Source organism: Corvus hawaiiensis, chromosome 3, assembly GCF_020740725.1.
Source record: "Corvus hawaiiensis isolate bCorHaw1 chromosome 3, bCorHaw1.pri.cur, whole genome shotgun sequence".
Classification (NCBI taxonomy): domain Eukaryota; kingdom Metazoa; phylum Chordata; class Aves; order Passeriformes; family Corvidae; genus Corvus; species Corvus hawaiiensis.
In genome coordinates this window covers 94,618,308-94,634,094 of record NC_063215.1, presented here as the reverse complement: position 1 = coordinate 94,634,094, position 15,787 = coordinate 94,618,308, and the positions used below count along the sequence as shown (strand labels likewise).

At 36.2% G+C, this 15,787-nt stretch overlaps 1 protein-coding gene across 3 annotated transcripts in view; it reads left to right on the top strand.

Annotated features, from left to right (window-relative positions):
• UBR2 (ubiquitin protein ligase E3 component n-recognin 2) overlaps window positions 1-15,787 on the top strand; it is a 56,287-nt gene that overhangs the window by 34,668 nt on the left and 5,832 nt on the right. For 2 of the 3 annotated variants that reach the window (XM_048299142.1, XM_048299141.1), the window contains exons 25-43: window positions 213-367; window positions 2,268-2,370; window positions 3,066-3,175; window positions 3,394-3,474; window positions 4,254-4,435; window positions 5,100-5,299; window positions 6,156-6,249; window positions 7,776-7,937; window positions 8,295-8,392; window positions 8,629-8,701; window positions 9,516-9,664; window positions 9,747-9,802; window positions 10,236-10,332; window positions 12,401-12,468; window positions 12,965-13,100; window positions 13,727-13,817; window positions 14,549-14,679; window positions 15,327-15,435; window positions 15,682-15,738. In XM_048299142.1, the coding sequence (XP_048155099.1) occupies window positions 213-367; window positions 2,268-2,370; window positions 3,066-3,175; window positions 3,394-3,474; window positions 4,254-4,435; window positions 5,100-5,299; window positions 6,156-6,249; window positions 7,776-7,937; window positions 8,295-8,392; window positions 8,629-8,701; window positions 9,516-9,664; window positions 9,747-9,802; window positions 10,236-10,332; window positions 12,401-12,468; window positions 12,965-13,100; window positions 13,727-13,817; window positions 14,549-14,679; window positions 15,327-15,435; window positions 15,682-15,738 (2,152 nt within the window). Of the gene's footprint in view, window positions 1-212; window positions 368-2,267; window positions 2,371-3,065; window positions 3,176-3,393; window positions 3,475-4,253; window positions 4,436-5,099; window positions 5,300-6,155; window positions 6,250-7,775; window positions 7,938-8,294; window positions 8,393-8,628; window positions 8,702-9,515; window positions 9,665-9,746; window positions 9,803-10,235; window positions 10,333-12,400; window positions 12,469-12,964; window positions 13,101-13,726; window positions 13,818-14,548; window positions 14,680-15,326; window positions 15,436-15,681; window positions 15,739-15,787 lie in introns of those variants that run through there. The other variant, XM_048299143.1, reaches the window with a different exon arrangement.

The following is a 15,787-nucleotide window of genomic DNA, read 5'->3' as shown; positions in this document are numbered from 1 at the left end:
CAAGCCATGTTGAATGTTGCAGCATGTATTGGTAACACTGTTTATCGAGCAGCTGTGTTCTGCCTTAGGATCATAGAAGGGTTTGGGTTGGAAGGAGCCCCAAAGATCATCTGGTTCCAACCCCGTGCCTTGGGTTGAGCTGTTAAATCAAACATTTTAAATGGGTGTTGCAAATTTTGGAGAAATGTCGAACACACAAATTTCCCTTTCAGCTCTTCCACCGCCAGCTCTGCCTCCTTTCTGCCCAGTTTTTGCCAGCCTGGTTAATATCCTGCAGTCTGATGTCATGCTGTGCATTATGGGAACTATACTGCAGTGGGCAGTGGAACACAATGGCTATGCCTGGTCAGAGTCCATGCTGCAAAGGGTATGGGTTTTTTATTTAAAGTAATGCTCATGCTAATGGAGCAGGGTTCATTATAGCATTTTAACATGATTTTATGGATTTGAGTTGTTTACTTGGTGTCTGAAATATCCAGAATACTCTGAACGAGAAATAAGTGGTGTTTGCTGATATGCAAAACTAGGGAAACTCCTCTGCCTCTGATGCAATTTATTTTTCAAAGGAAATGGAAGACCCAGGTAGATTTCCAATGGGATGCACATGAGAGGGAAGAATTCTTCTTAAATCAGTGGCAGTAATGTTTCTTGTGGTAGAGAAGCCATTAATCTGAGTTGTTGCATATGAAGCAGACATTGATTTTTTTTTCTTGATGTTCCTTTGCTTATTTTCAGTCTAGGCTAAATCACTTTAGGAAAAAATCATGAAAGTGCACAAAAGAATTTTCTAACCTGAAAATGTATCAACTTAGCTGAGCTGTTTGTTCCTTGCTATTTATAATGATCTCTAGAAACCTGGAGGGTTATTGTAGCCTTTGGTGTAATGATTGTCATTTTCTGGGGTGTGCAGAGGTGAGTTGTGAGCTGCCATCCAGGAGCTGTTCGTATTGGTCAGGGTTGTTGGTTTAGGGTCCAACTCCAAACTTTTCAAAAATATTGATGGATTTTAAAATAAGATTTTGCAATGAAACCCCGGTTTTGAAACTGAGTATTAATTTTCTGACATCCAGTCTTATTGAGTGTATATTACCTTTTACAGCTAGGTTTAAATTAACATAAGCAGTTCTATAGAACACAAAAAAAGTTGAAAATGGAGCAATATATTGGTATTAAAAATCACAACAATGTAGTTATATTTAGGTAATGTAAGAATGCTAGACTTTTGAGTAACTTTGAATGAAATAAGATTTTTTTTATTTGGACTGAACTAAAATGTCTTCAGCCATTCTCAAAAATTCATTAGGGACCTATCACTTTTTCAGAAACTCATGGCACTTTGTCTGTGGTGGCATGCAGTTGGACTGCATCTCTCCCAAGTCAACCAGTTTTGTCTTGGGAGCACTTGCAGTGGTAGATATGAGACATCTGCAAGAAGTGGTCCATATCTAATGAGCTCTTGTTAAATAGATGTGATAGACTGAGGAGAGATTAACTGTTGTTTATTAAAACAAAATATTTTTTAATTCATTTTGTCTGGCCAGTTTTTCTGTAGATACTTGGTCTGTTGCATTCCAGTTCTGTTACAGATTTTCCGGTGATTATTGTTTCCTTACATGGGGGTTAGTGTTGATTCCAGACATCAGTAAAGCTTTGTGTCTAGAGCATCCTGCCAATTTGTGTAGGGTTGTGAAATGACTGATATAGCATAACAAAGTGCACCATCAAGAATGAAGTATTTCAGCTTCAAAATGCCATTCAGGCTACCATAGTGCTAAATAGGGTAATTACATTTTTTAAGTTCAAGGAGATTACAGCTCTTCACTGACCTAAAAATTAACATTATTTTAAAATGTGTTTCTAGAGAAAATAAATTTAACTTAAAATTTTTAACTTTTTGTCACTAAACTTTGTGTATAAAAAGGACTTGAAGTGTGCATCATGCTTCTTCTGTCCAGAGACTTGCAATAGTAATATGCAGTGAGTAGGGAGAACGATAAGAGGTACCGACTTCTCACTCACTATTCAGGACAGCAAACAGAAAGATGCAAGTATTTAATGTGGATTTTATGTGACAAAATTTCAAACAAACTCTATTGCTCCTGTGTAATGTAGCTTTGAAATTCTGTATATAGAAATAACTTCAAATGTATTCTTAATATATAATTGTATTATATGAATTTCCTGTTTCTTAATGAATTATCCAAACTATATAACAAGATTATATGAATTATGTAAGAAAAGAACTATAATTTGTGATTTTTATCTAGGTTTTGCATTTGATTGGAATGGCACTGCAAGAGGAAAAACAACATCTGGAGAATCTCAGTGAGGAGAATGTTGTAACATTTACCTTCACTCAGAAAATATCAAGTATGCCTTTCTTTTCAAATGCATAGCAAATTTGAAATAACTGAAAATGCCAGGATCTCGTATTTTATTCTTCTGAAACTGTATTTACCAGAAGAGCATATTTGTTTATCCATCAAGATGTTACCAAGTTGACTATGGATCCATGCTTTACACATGTGTAGATTCTATGACGGTACAATACTAAAGGTGTTTTCTAGAGGAGAAATCCAGAAGTTGAATAATTCCCTCTAGATCTGATTCTTAATATCTTTAAGTAGCATCTCAGTTAAGATTGCTGCATATGATCAGATGCAATTGCAAAAATCATAATTGCAGTCTTAAATAGTCTTTTAATCTGGACTCTCCTTTGTATTTTCTGACTAATGCCTCTAGTTTTGCTAAGACCTGAAAGTTCCATTTAAAGTAGTGGGAAATAAAGTATTGGAAGTTCCCAAGATGAAAACAGCCAGAGAGCACATACAGTGCATTTCTTTTGTAAGAAAATATAGTCAGTGAGCAAGACTTTTGAGGATTTAGAGCCTATTCATGAAAAGGTTTGCAGTGTGGGGGGGAATTAAAAGGTACATATTGTGCCTATTTGTTGAAGAAATTCTTCAGTTGCTGAGCAAGCATTGGGGTTTCTTGTTTTTAATGTTAGTGAATTATTAATTTGTCAGTAACATTATAATCAATTCTCATTGTAATTTTTCTCTCAGAACCAGGAGAGGCGCCCAATAACTCCCCTAGCATACTGGCTATGCTAGAAACACTGCAAAATGCACCTCATCTGGAAGTGCACAAGGACATGATCAGATGGATATTGAAGGTAAATATATTTATATCACCACTGAAAATTATGGAAATAAGATTTTTGAAACTTCCCTAATTACATTGGGATGGTTTAGTTATTCCTGTGTGAATTTGTTGTACCTACAGTTTTACTCCTCTGGATTCCAACCCTGCACATTGTATGATCACTATTACAGTATACACAGTTACATTCTCACGTCACAAACAAATTAAAGGCTGTCTTTTTTCTTACAGACTTTTAATACTATTAAAAAGCTAAGAGAAAGCTCTTCTTCAAGTCCTGTGGCCGAGACAGAAGGAAATATTATGGAGGAGGTAAAAGCAATCTGTAACAGCTTGGTGATGATCAGGTCTGGGTGATGACTAGCAAAGGACTGTATTTCTAATTGTAGCTCTGAATCAAACATGGGAAACATCAGTGACTTCTGAAAATTTGTCTCACAGTTTACAGATCAAACTCATTTGTTTGAAAAACCTATTGGTAGAGTCCCTAGACTGTTTTTCTTTGTTTCATATATTGTAATCTCCAAATCTTTTGCAATTCTACTTCATAGAATTGTCTGTGGTACAGTCACAGCATTAAATGTTTCTGCTCTTCCCATAATTTCAGACTCCATGGAAAGTTGCTAAAAGAAATGGCATCTATGTATTTTTACCATGCAGGTCATTCCAGATAAGCTCTGCTGATATGTGTAGCTTGACATGACATTCTAGGTACTGCACACTGACTGTGGAGCACTGTAGTGCATTTAGGAATGCAGCTGCTGTGGAGGGAGAGCAGCACCAGAGACGAGACATATCACTCTCTTAACCTTTTCTCCTATGAATCCTTAAAGGGAAGAGAAATACAAAACACAGTTAAAGGTTATGGGGAAGAGGTTCCCCTTCTGGATCTGCAGTTCTGCCTGGCATTGAACACAAGCTAAAGAAAAGAGGGCACAAAATAACTCTTTGGTAGTCTTTTCTTTTTCTTTTATGACAAAAGAGATTTTCATTGTTTGGAGGTTAGTACAAGTTACACATAGCAGTAGATAAAATAAATAATCTGTTGTAACAAAATTTTAAAAATGACTGAGTGAATGATACAATTTCAGAGTTCACGTGATAAAGACAAAGCTGAAAGGAAGCGAAAAGCTGAGATTGCCAGACTGCGCAGGGAAAAGATTATGGCCCAGATGTCTGAGATGCAACGGCACTTCATTAATGAAAACAAAGAACTCTTTCAGCAAACTCTGGAGGAGCTGGATACTTCAACCTCCGGAGTCCATGAAAATAGGTAAAGGCATCTTGTTTCAACTTCTTCTCGTTAATGTTTACATCAGATTGTCCTATTGTTACCACTTTAAAAAGCTCTTTTTTCTTCGGTCTTGATGGAAAACTGTTCATTAGTTTCTGAGACAAAAAACCAGCAGTAAATGGAATGCTTCCCTCCCCCCTCTGTCAAAATTGTGGCATAAATATAAATGGAAACAGGCAAATGATTTTTTTGTACAAAATCACCCAGTAAATTATTAATAATGCTGAAGAGACTATGCTATTAAACATAATAAATTGGAGCTAGCTGATTATATGTCTATTGATGATCTGGAAGAAAATCTGCTTGATAGTTGGAAATATGAATTGGAGAACGCTAATGATTTTGTGGGGAAGTGGAGAGTGTTTTCAAAATTCGTATCAGACACTTAAGGGATGGTGGTGATGGAGGGCTGCAGATTCTGTTTCTGTGTTAAACTGGAGTGGGTTATACTATCAGGAGGGTATGAATTTTTTCTGGAAAATACATGCTACTTCTGGGCACATAGGAATTGTTACATAAATGCCAAAGCTATTTTTTGTCAGCATTTATCATAAATTTAGGAAACTCACTAAACACACTTAAGTCATGATCTGAATTATGTTTTTCAAATAATTTGCTCACTAATATTCTTTGAATATTCTAGCCCTGTAGTTTCGGATGCAAAACTCACAGCCTTGGGTCCAGAGCAAACTAGAGTAACTGAACCCAGACAGGTTGTTATGTGTATATTGTGCCAGGAGGAGCAAGAAGTTAAAGTGGACAGCAGAGCTATGGTCTTGGCAGCATTTATTCAGCGATCAACTGTGCTGTCTAAAAATAGAAACAAAATTACTCCAGACCCTGGTAAGTACTGTTCATAGTTGTCTTAAATATTAAAGAATGTTGGGGTCACTGTGACAACAGCATTTGTTCTTCCGAGACAGTGACACAGCCTTCTTCTGTTAACTATTTGTGAACAGCTTCATTGTAATCAGTGGCAAAACTCCCATATTTTTAGTGAGGTAGAAATGTGTGTGCTGAATAATGTAAATCACTGTGAGGCATGAGCTAAATGTTCTGCCATTCATTTGTGACAAATTATTTGTAAGTGTTAAAAAAACCCTTAAAATCAGAAGTGTTTCTTCTTAAACCATGCCTATAACATCAGAGAGAGGAGGTATTAATGTAATGCTGTAAAAGCACAAGATGTACATTTTCTTCCTCTGTTATATCATCTGAAATGCCTCTTAGTGATAAGAAAAAAAAAATCTTGGATTTAGGTACTTTGTGAAACAGATCACAGCAAGCAAGGGCACTGTTACAAAGGTTTCTCTGGATTCTGTATGTGTAAACACAGAGAAATCTTTGCACTGAATTGTTTTGCACTCTCACTCTGAAGATTAATGTCCTTGGACTCATTGTTTGATGGTGGTTAACCACCAAAACTGCAGGTTGATCTTGGGGACTTTTACCAGGGCCCAACACCTCTGAAAACTTGGTTTGAAGCCTTAAGTACCTCAAACTAAAGTAAGGTGATACTTGCAAATGATTTAAACAGTTTAGGTTGTTGTGCATTAGTAATGTGTTTATGCTTCATCAAATGAGTTACACTTCTGTGGTAAAGTTAAATAATGATGCAGATGTGGTAACATTAATCTGCATTCAAGTCTTTTGATAAATGTTGATTTCAGAGCCGTTTATTTTTTTCTTTGAAATACAGAAAAGTATGACCCCTTATTCATGCACCCAGATCTATCATGTGGAACACACACGGGTAGCTGTGGACATATTATGCACGCTCATTGTTGGCAAAGGTAAAAGACTATATTTAAGTTTTTAGTTCAAATAACATGTTATGTTATCAGTTTGCCTAATAGCACTAATTTTAATGGCAAAATTCCTGCCATGTAGTAAACCTGTAAAGGAATTTCAGGAAGTGATTAAAACAGCTTTCTGTTGGAAAAAAAGGAGCAGAAATCAAATGCTGTAAACGTACTCAAAATAATTTTCATTTATTGTCATCTTGGTAAAGAAGAGTCTAAAGCCGCACATGGCAGCTTGCATTCCCTTTGCTTGTTTATCCTAGTGCATAATTCCCTGTGGTGTACATGTTTCTGAAGCTCAGGTTTTTTGGGGGGTTTTTTTGCAGTTCACTGATAGACATGGTTTTGCTGCTTCTTCTGCTCTCTGCTGAGGTTTTAAATTAGAGTGCATCCCTTGCACTCTTAATTCCTCCAGCATGTTTAATTTGAAGTAGAAACATCTGTGACCTAGTTCAAATTCATCTTCAATATGAACTCAATTTTATCCTTTGTTTCTTAGCATTTTAATAAAGTCTTTTGCAGTTATTTTTATTCTTTGATTTTTGGAGGCATATAAACATGCTTAGTGCTGTGTGGTACCCATGCTATGTGACAAATTCAAACCATTCATGCCTCTGACTTTGATTAGGCCCTTGCTTTGCTCCTTGGCATGGCTTCTGAAGTGCCTAATTTCAGATTCTGCCTTGTGTGTGAAGAGTATTAGGAGCTCCCAGAGATTCTGTGGCTATTACCGCACACAGGTTTCAGTTGTGGTCTTTGATGTTACGGCTCACTGAAGATAGGTTCTTAATCTTCTTGTGTAGCTGGTGTACCGTCCTTTGTGGTTGTCATTATCTCCTGGAAATGCCCTTAGGTGCCTGTATTCAGATCATTTTGGGGTCATCATTGGGCATGCTTTATATCACATCAGAGGCTTCTGGAACAGCAGTTGCATTTAGCAAAGCAGCGAATTCAGTTCGTTTTTCGTAGAGGGTTCAGCCAACAGTTTCTCCAGCTACTGCTGTTTTGGTTGTGGCCAGTAATAGAAAATGCCCAAGGATAATGCTCATGGCATCTTCCTAAAAAAATTGTGTAAAAACGAGTTGGGTTTTTTGGTTTGGTTTGGGGCTTTTGTTGTTGTTTTTGTTTGTTTCTTTCTTTTTTTCTTTGTGGTTTTTGTGTGTTTGAGGTATTTTGTTTGCCTGTGGTGTTTCGCTTTGTTTGGGTTTTTTTGTTTGGTTTGGTTTTGGTTTTTTTAATGCTTCAACTTTCTCTCAGCTTTTCCCTTTTTTTCCTACATGTAATGTTCAGACTTAACTGTGATTTTAACAGCCCAGTGAATTTCAGCACTTTGTAGATAGATTTTGGCAGCTAAAAGCACTAATACTTTATCAATCAGAGGGTAGAGCTTTTTCCTTCAGATGATTCTTTTACCTCTGATTGGGGAAAGGCAAAACTGTGTCTGCCTGAGAATTCTTGAATTTCTATGATCAAGTAATGTTAATAATTTGCCACTAATGTCTTGCTCTTTTCTAAAGGTATTTTGATGCAGTCCAAGCAAAAGAGCAACGAAGACAACAAAGATTACGAGTACACACAAGTTATGATGTAGAAAATGGTGAATTCCTTTGCCCACTTTGTGAATGCTTGAGCAACACTGTTATTCCTTTGCTTCCTCCACCAAGAGTTTTGTTTAACAGGTCAGTTTTGTTTATAAATGTCCTCAATAAATGTAAAAAAACAAGATCCCAAACCATCTATACCCCAGAAGACGTTCCTGAATGTTTGTTGTCTTCTGGTTTGATAAACTCAAGTGGATTGCCTGTCTGCTTCTTTTGTATTATGGATTTACTTTACTGTTGTATGTTATGGAATTTAAGAGTGTGAAAGGGCAGGAAAGCATAGGACCTGCAGAAAAGAACTGAATGTAGAAAAATGCATGGGCAGCAGAGAAAGTCCATTGAGAAACAGATGAATGGTGTTGGAATGCCTATGAAATACTAATTCTGTATACAGATTGTTTTTAACAGTTTTTTGGTGGGTTTTTTTTTTGACAGGTTAGACTTTTCAGGCCAACGAAACCTAACTCAGTGGATCAAAACAGTATCCCAGCAAGTAAAGGCCCTGCATTTACTTCGAAATGAAGACTGTGCAAGTAAGTCTGAAGAAATCTGTATATTTGTATGTGAAAATGCTATAATATTCGTGGAAAAGACCAAGGACCTTGGTTCTGCTACAACGGGGTTGAGACATGGTAGCATAGGTGGCAAGAACAGCTTGGAATTTCAGTTTCTGGTAATGGAATTTCAGATTCAGCTTCTGCACCTTTCTATAATGTAGAAATTATGTATAGGTGAATAATCAGTGATTTATTACTTTTTGTTTGTACAGGCCATTCTGGTCACTCAGAAAAAATGGATCAGCTGCAATTACCAGAAGGATTTAGACCAGATTTCAAACTGAAGTATGTATTTACATATTAATAAATTGTTAAAAATTCATCATGAAATCATAACATGAAAATAGAATATAATTTCTATGCTAGAAGATCTCAATAATTAAGGGAAATATATGAATTTTGCTTTAATTAGAAAAGTTAATGTTATTACGATGATGGCATTGAAGTCCAGTCCATAAGTCCTAAGTGATGCAGTAGAATTTCGGAAGTGAATGTGCTAAGTTGTTGTGCAGAATCATGCTGCAGTTATGTAAATTATGGCATGAAGATTAAGTTTTGTACTTCTTGTAGCTGAAGGAAGGATTCATCATTACAGCCAGCACAACATGTAAAACATGAAGGAAGACTATGAAATGGAGGGTATGTTAATATGTAATTTCAGCTGTAAGGGTGTACTTGTATTTGGGTCTACACTCTCTTCACTTCAGGAGAAAGTAACAAAACTTGTTATGTGGTACAGACATTAGTCTGCCAGCTGCACACAAAATACAAGACTCTTATTCCAGCTGATGACAGATTTAGCTATCAGTCACACACATTTCTTATAATTTAGCCTTAACTTTATTGTCTTTGAGGACTAGATAGTGTTAACACTAAAAATGAGATTGCTTCCAAACAAATAATCAAAAAATAATTGGGGAAGTATCTGTCACCAAAAAAATGAGGTTACAGAATACCAGATCCAAAGAAGGATATTGGAGTTGTCACTTAAAGTTGAAAACTCCAGTTGTTCACCTATGGGGTGAATGCTTATCATTAGAGGTACTATGCTGCCAGTGGAGGAAAGAATGAATTAGTAATACTGTTTTCTTTGTTTCAGGAATCCTTATTCTGAGAGCATAAAAGAGATGCTGACAACTTTTGGTACGGCAACTTACAAAGTAGGCTTGAAGGTTCATCCAAATGAGGAAGACCCACGTGTACCTATAATGTGCTGGGGCAGCTGTGCTTACACGATACAGACTATAGGTACTGATCTGTTCATTTGGCTCCTTTATAGGGGATTTTCAGAATTTGGTTAAACTCACAACAATGAATTTTATTTTTCCAGAACGAATTTTAGCTGATGAAGATAAGCCATTATTTGGTCATTTACCTTGTCGACAGGTAAGAAACAAGTAGCAATTCCTCCTGAACTCGTGGAAAATAGAGGGACTTGTGCTTCATTAGTGAGGAATATCTACATTTTAAGTTATGGTTATTGGATAGTTTTATTTTGTTGGATCCTATTGTTTATTGTCAATCTGTATCTGATTATTAAACTATTTAAAAATCACATCTAGCAAAACTGTTACTTTTTTCCTATAAACACATAATTTATTAAGGCTGCAGTTTCTCATGGTAACAATCAAAATAAAAATGCCAAAAGGAACTTGCATATTTGCATAAACATAAGTATCTGTCACATACTTACACAGTCAAACTGCCCCCATAAACTGCAGCTGAGAGGCCTGAAAAAAATGCTGTTAAGTCAAAAGACCTTTTTATGTTGAGGAACTTCATTAACTGTGGCAGTGTCTCTTTTTCTTTGTTTTTAAAGGATGACTGCCTTACGTCACTAACAAGATTTGCAGCAGCTCACTGGACAGTTTCATCTCTTTCAGCAGTACAGGGTCACTTTTGTACTCTATTAGCATGTAAGTTTGCCACGTTATGCTGGGTTTTTTTCAAATATATACATACAGAAAAAGGCTTTCAGAATGACTGTTAGTATTGATTAGAAGAAAATTATTTTATGTAGTTTTAAGTAATAAACCAAGAGCTGCTATTTTCACCCGTATGTGTTATGTCAAGAAAAAAGACATTTCTTTTGGCCTGCAGCTCCAAGAGAAGCATAGATATTTTGCTGTGAAGGAGTTCTGTTGTTTATTCCTTAGAGAAAGATACCTAGAGCACAGGAGAAGGAAATGCGGTCCTTCACAAAAGTGATGCACTGGAGCTTTAAAGAGGAAGAAATAAGGATTAATGTAGTGTGGAAATGATATTTGCAGAGGTCTGTAATATATCTGCAAACTTTTCTCTCTTTGAAAAGTTGGATCTGTGATAAGACAGGACTTACTATGTAATGTCATGTGTTAATTGAGAATTTTAATGAGAACAACCAAAATGTTCCAAGCTTGAAGCATTAGTAGATACAGATGAAAAGTCTGAAGTTCAGCCTAATGAAGTAATTGCCCATGAGAGGGCTGTTCTGAAAGGGTACCATAAAATAGGATAACTTCAATATCTCCAGTCAGTAGAGCAGAGAAACTTTTAAAACGCATTGATGTACTGAAATTACTAGTAGATGGATACCAGCTACTTCAGCAAACAGTTGGCAGCTTTATGGGGAAAAACTTAATTGGCATCAGTTTGTAGCAGTAATGGTTGAGCTGTTTTCTATGAGAAGCAAAAGAGAAAATGCTGCTGGCTGTTTGACTGGAAGTTTGCAATATATGGTGTTCTGAGTGTTCTGCGTTTTCCTGAAAACTTGAATTAATATTTCTTCAAAGCTCTCCTTCCTTCCAACTGACAGAAGCAACTGTACTGCTTTTATTTTTATGAAGGAAAAGTTTCTGCTATTTTATTTTTCCTGGCTAGGAATCATGAAAGTCATGAGCCTTTGATCTGTCTATATTCTATAAACGGTACATAAAGATGGCTTAGTGAAAATATGTTCAGGTTTGGAAGTCCCTTGCTCTGGTCATGTTTTTGATAGAGACTTTTTTCACACTTTTGGGTTGAGTTCTGTGGCTATATGCTGACAAAAGGAAAAGCATTTGAAATCTGAATTGTGGTGAAATGTTTGCTAATAGAAATAGCTTCAAAATGTCACATGTCTTCAGCTCTCAGTTTTTTTGGCCAGCAAGGCAGCAGTCTTCAACTGAAGTATTTTTAAGTTGTCATGATGAGACTATTTTTTAATGTAGTAGTGTTTCTAAACTTGGCAGCTTAATGCTTATAGCTACATTGTAAAATATACCCAGAGCTGCAGCTTTATTACAATCAGATCTTACTGCTTGGAGTAAAGAAGTATGCATCTGTTCCTTGATTGTTACTTAAAATATCTTGTAACATTTTTCAAAACACTTAATTTGTGTTTGCTTTTAGATGAAGGTGCTTGCAATTCATTAAGTGTGTGAATTTCTGTTGTCAGCTGGAGTGCTTTGGTTAATACTTTGTGGTTACTGTAAATACTACAGAGAGGGAGAGACCAACACCTCGCTCCACCTTAATTAGAGATAAACTAATGAATTTAAGAGACTGTAGCAGTGCATTTTTGAGGCATTTGCAGTAAGGGAAGTTCAGGCAGTCTTGTGAAGTTAAGCAAATTGCAAAAGTTTCATTTGAGCAGCTGTCCAACAGACCACAGTCAGTGTTCCTGTTTAGTCACTATTGTTAGAGCTCCTTTCTGTATCAGAGCTTGAGCTACTGTCTCATTTTGTCTCACACTGGAAAACCCAGGCAAGGAAAGAAAGTGACCATGGGAGTAGAAATGGCTACCTGGGTTTGTTTTGTTTTAATACAATAAAGTAGGCAAGGCTCTTTTCCAATAATGTTGGACAGTTCTTGAACTGACTCTGGCCAAAACAGCTACATTTGTATTTTAAGTTCTTTAAGAATGTAAATGAAGGAGATGGCTCTCATTTTGTAACTGAAGGACACTAAAATCTTTCCATGTATAAATATTCAATTAATATTTTTTTTTCTCTCCAAAATACTTAGCACTGGTGCCTAATGAAAAAAATGGGAATCTTCCTTGCATACTTGATATTGACATGTTTCATTTATTGGTAAGTATTTCTTAATATATATTAATAATGTTTTGATCCAGTAGGCACTATGTAAAACCTATTGAGAACTTTCTCTTTACTCTGAGCTAGGAACCTTTCAAAATGTTCAGGTATTTTTTCACTACTTAATACGTTTTGAAGACTTTTTTAATTTAATAAAAGTATTCTTAATAAAAGTATTAAATAAAAGTATTATTTTCTATAAATAAAAAAGGGGTAAGATGAGACAGAATGCATACCCTTTGGCTGTTAAAAACCCCAAAATACATGAAAACCAACCCCCCCCAACAAAACAACAAACCCAAAAAACCCAGACAGACTCAAAACTCTCCTGATAGATAATTATTGTTCTTTTAAATAATGTCTGTGTAATTAGCTTCAAAATTAGCCATATGTGGTATGCTGCCTTCAAGGGGTATAGTTGCAGCTTGAGCAGAGAAAAGGGGAAGATTAAAAAGGAAGAGGAATGTACCAACTTTCTTGTTTTCTTTCACAGGTAAGCTTGGTGCTCTCTTTCCCTGCCATACATTGTCAGGATTTTTCAGGGGTTAGTCTTGGCACTGGAGATCTTCACCTGTTTCATCTTGTCACTATGGCACACATAATACAAATTTTACTTACCTCATCGACAGGTAATGCCACTTTGTCTCAACAACTGAAAAGATTCCTCCAATCTTTACTTAGAAAAAAACTAAGGTGCTGCTGGTAAATGTGTGCAGTTTACAGTTACAAAATACAATTGTTGGTGCTGTCTTTGAGCCCACAGAGTATTGATAAATTGTACTCATCAAAGTTCAGTCATGTTGTCTTCATTGCTCTGCTCTGGGAGTTTCTTGGAGCATAGTCGTGAATCCTGGCTTTCCAGCTGCTGTAGCAGTGCCTGGAAGTGTTTATTGCAGGCTTGGCTTAGGCATTGCATGATGAATGAGTTGCAGTTAGCAAAGTAAGGAATCAATGTATCTGCTGACAAGAGGAGCTGGATAAGGCTTAGTTTGCCAAAAGCAAAGAACTTCAAGCAGGTATGTCAAGAAACCCAATCAATTGAACAAGTAAACCAACACCTCACTGGAGCTGACAATAGCACAAACTTACTGCATATGATGTGCAGCAGAAAACTTCTTTCCAGTACATCATATTCCATCCCAGTGGAATACTTCACTTAGTTTGGGCATTTTTTATCAGAACTTGAAAAAATACATTCTTGTTGTGTAAACACGTATATATGGAACAACTTGTTAATTATTTATTTCTTCTTCAGAAGAGAATGGCATGGACCAAGAAAACACTAACAGTGAAGAGGAAGTAGCTGTGCTTACACTGTATAAATTTCTTTGCCAGTGTACGGGAAGGTAAAAACATGATCTTTTGATAAAATTTTATATTTTTCTCCCTCCTGAACTGAACATTGACTGGTGACTGCATTCTATATACTAGTGCTGTCAAAGATGACATTTTAAACTTGGGAACTCTTACATCTTTTTTCTTATCCAGCACTTCTAGATTCACTTCAGTAACTATTCCTATAAATTAATCTGTTACCAGGAAGATACCTGCTCATGAAGATTGTGCTCAGAAACAATTTTTTTCAGTCAGTTTGCAAAATCTGGAATTGGCAGTGTCTGAGTACAGGAAGCTTAAGATGGGAATGGCTTTGAAGTGAAAGAAAGTAGGTTATAGGTGAAATTAGGTGTTAGGAAGAAGTTGTTTTCTGTGAGGGTGGTGAGGCACTGGAACAGGTTGCCCGGAGAAGCCATGGATGCCCCATCCCTGGAACTGTTCAACGCCAGGCTGGGGGCTTGGAATGAGGTAGTCTTTAAGGTCCTTTCCAACCCAAACCATTCTGTGATCTGAGCTGTTTATGCAAAATCTCCTTAAATTACTGTCCCAGTTGGTTACATTTTTATGAATCTCTAGTTTGTTGTTTTTCTTGGAGTTTGCTTTGAATTAAACACTTCACATAGTGATTGTTTCAGCTGAAATCAGTAATTTAGTATGCAGTGTGACTGAAGACTTAGTAAATAGAGCTTTCAAACTGAAATGATTAAATAGAAATGAAGTTTTTTTATTTTATTCTCTAAAGTGCCTTGAAAGAAATTTCCTCAGGCTGGCACCTGTGGAGGAATCTAAAAGCTGGAATCATGCCTTTCCTGAGATGTTCTGCTTTGTTTTTTCATTACTTAAATGGAGTCCCAGCACCCTCAGAAATTCAAGGTATTGTCTGCTTTGTACTAAATGAGCTTTTCAATACATAAACATTAATGGTCAAAATAAATTACATTTAAACTCTCGTCTGAAGAAGCTGACTGAATGGATGTGGGCTTGTTACTGGTGCAGAATCATATCAGCATAATGAAAAAGGCAAAATGATTAATTAGTTTGTTTTAAAAATGTATTTTTAATATAGAGGTAAATGCCATTCTAGATTACTTAAAACAGAAATTGATGCCCTTCTGTTAATAAGGGAAATTCTGATTATTTCAAAGCTCCTGTGGATTGCTGTTTTCAAAGGTGAGACCTGCTTTTGCTTGCATTGATTTCATTCAGTTAGCATCTGCTAACACTTAATATTAAGGCCAGGTTGGATTGGGGCTTTGAGCAGCCTGGTCTAGTGGAAGGTGTCCGTCTGTGGCAGGGGGATTGAAAGTAGACTGGTTTTGAGGTCCCCTCCAACCTAAACCATCCTATGATATCTCTGTAAATGCACTATGTTCTGTCATACCCCAGATAATTGATGTTAGTAACATACTTCACTGTCTTCCACATATGGCATATGTAGGGATAGAATGTTAATCTGAAAGTGGTCATGATAAGCATTTTTAAAATGAAGTTATGAGAATTATACCTTTGTTGTTTTTCAGTAAACGGAGCAAACCAATTTGAACACTTATGTAGCTATCTTTCCTTGCCAAACAACCTCACTTGCCTTTTTCAAGAAAACAGTGAGATTCTGAACACACTAATAGAAAGGTAAGTTGTATTTTTGTACTTAGTTTAAATATAATAAAGAATCCTGTACAAGACAGTAGTGTAAGTATTCTCCCAGGAATGCATATGGAAGTAAATTGTGGATTTTGAAAAGTGTTTGTGAAAGAAGTGTTTTGAAAGAAATAATTTTGGTTGTAGTGGTTTTTTAATAGAGGTACTGTTGATTTTTTTGCTGATTTCTTTTTCTATCATTTATTAAAGTTAAAAGCCATTTTTTTTTTCTTGTAGTTGGTGCAGTAACAATGAAGTAAAAAGATACCTGGAAGGCAAGAGACAGGCTATCAGGTAAACACAGAGAGATTTTAAGCAGAGACAGGGGGAAAAACTTTAGTGT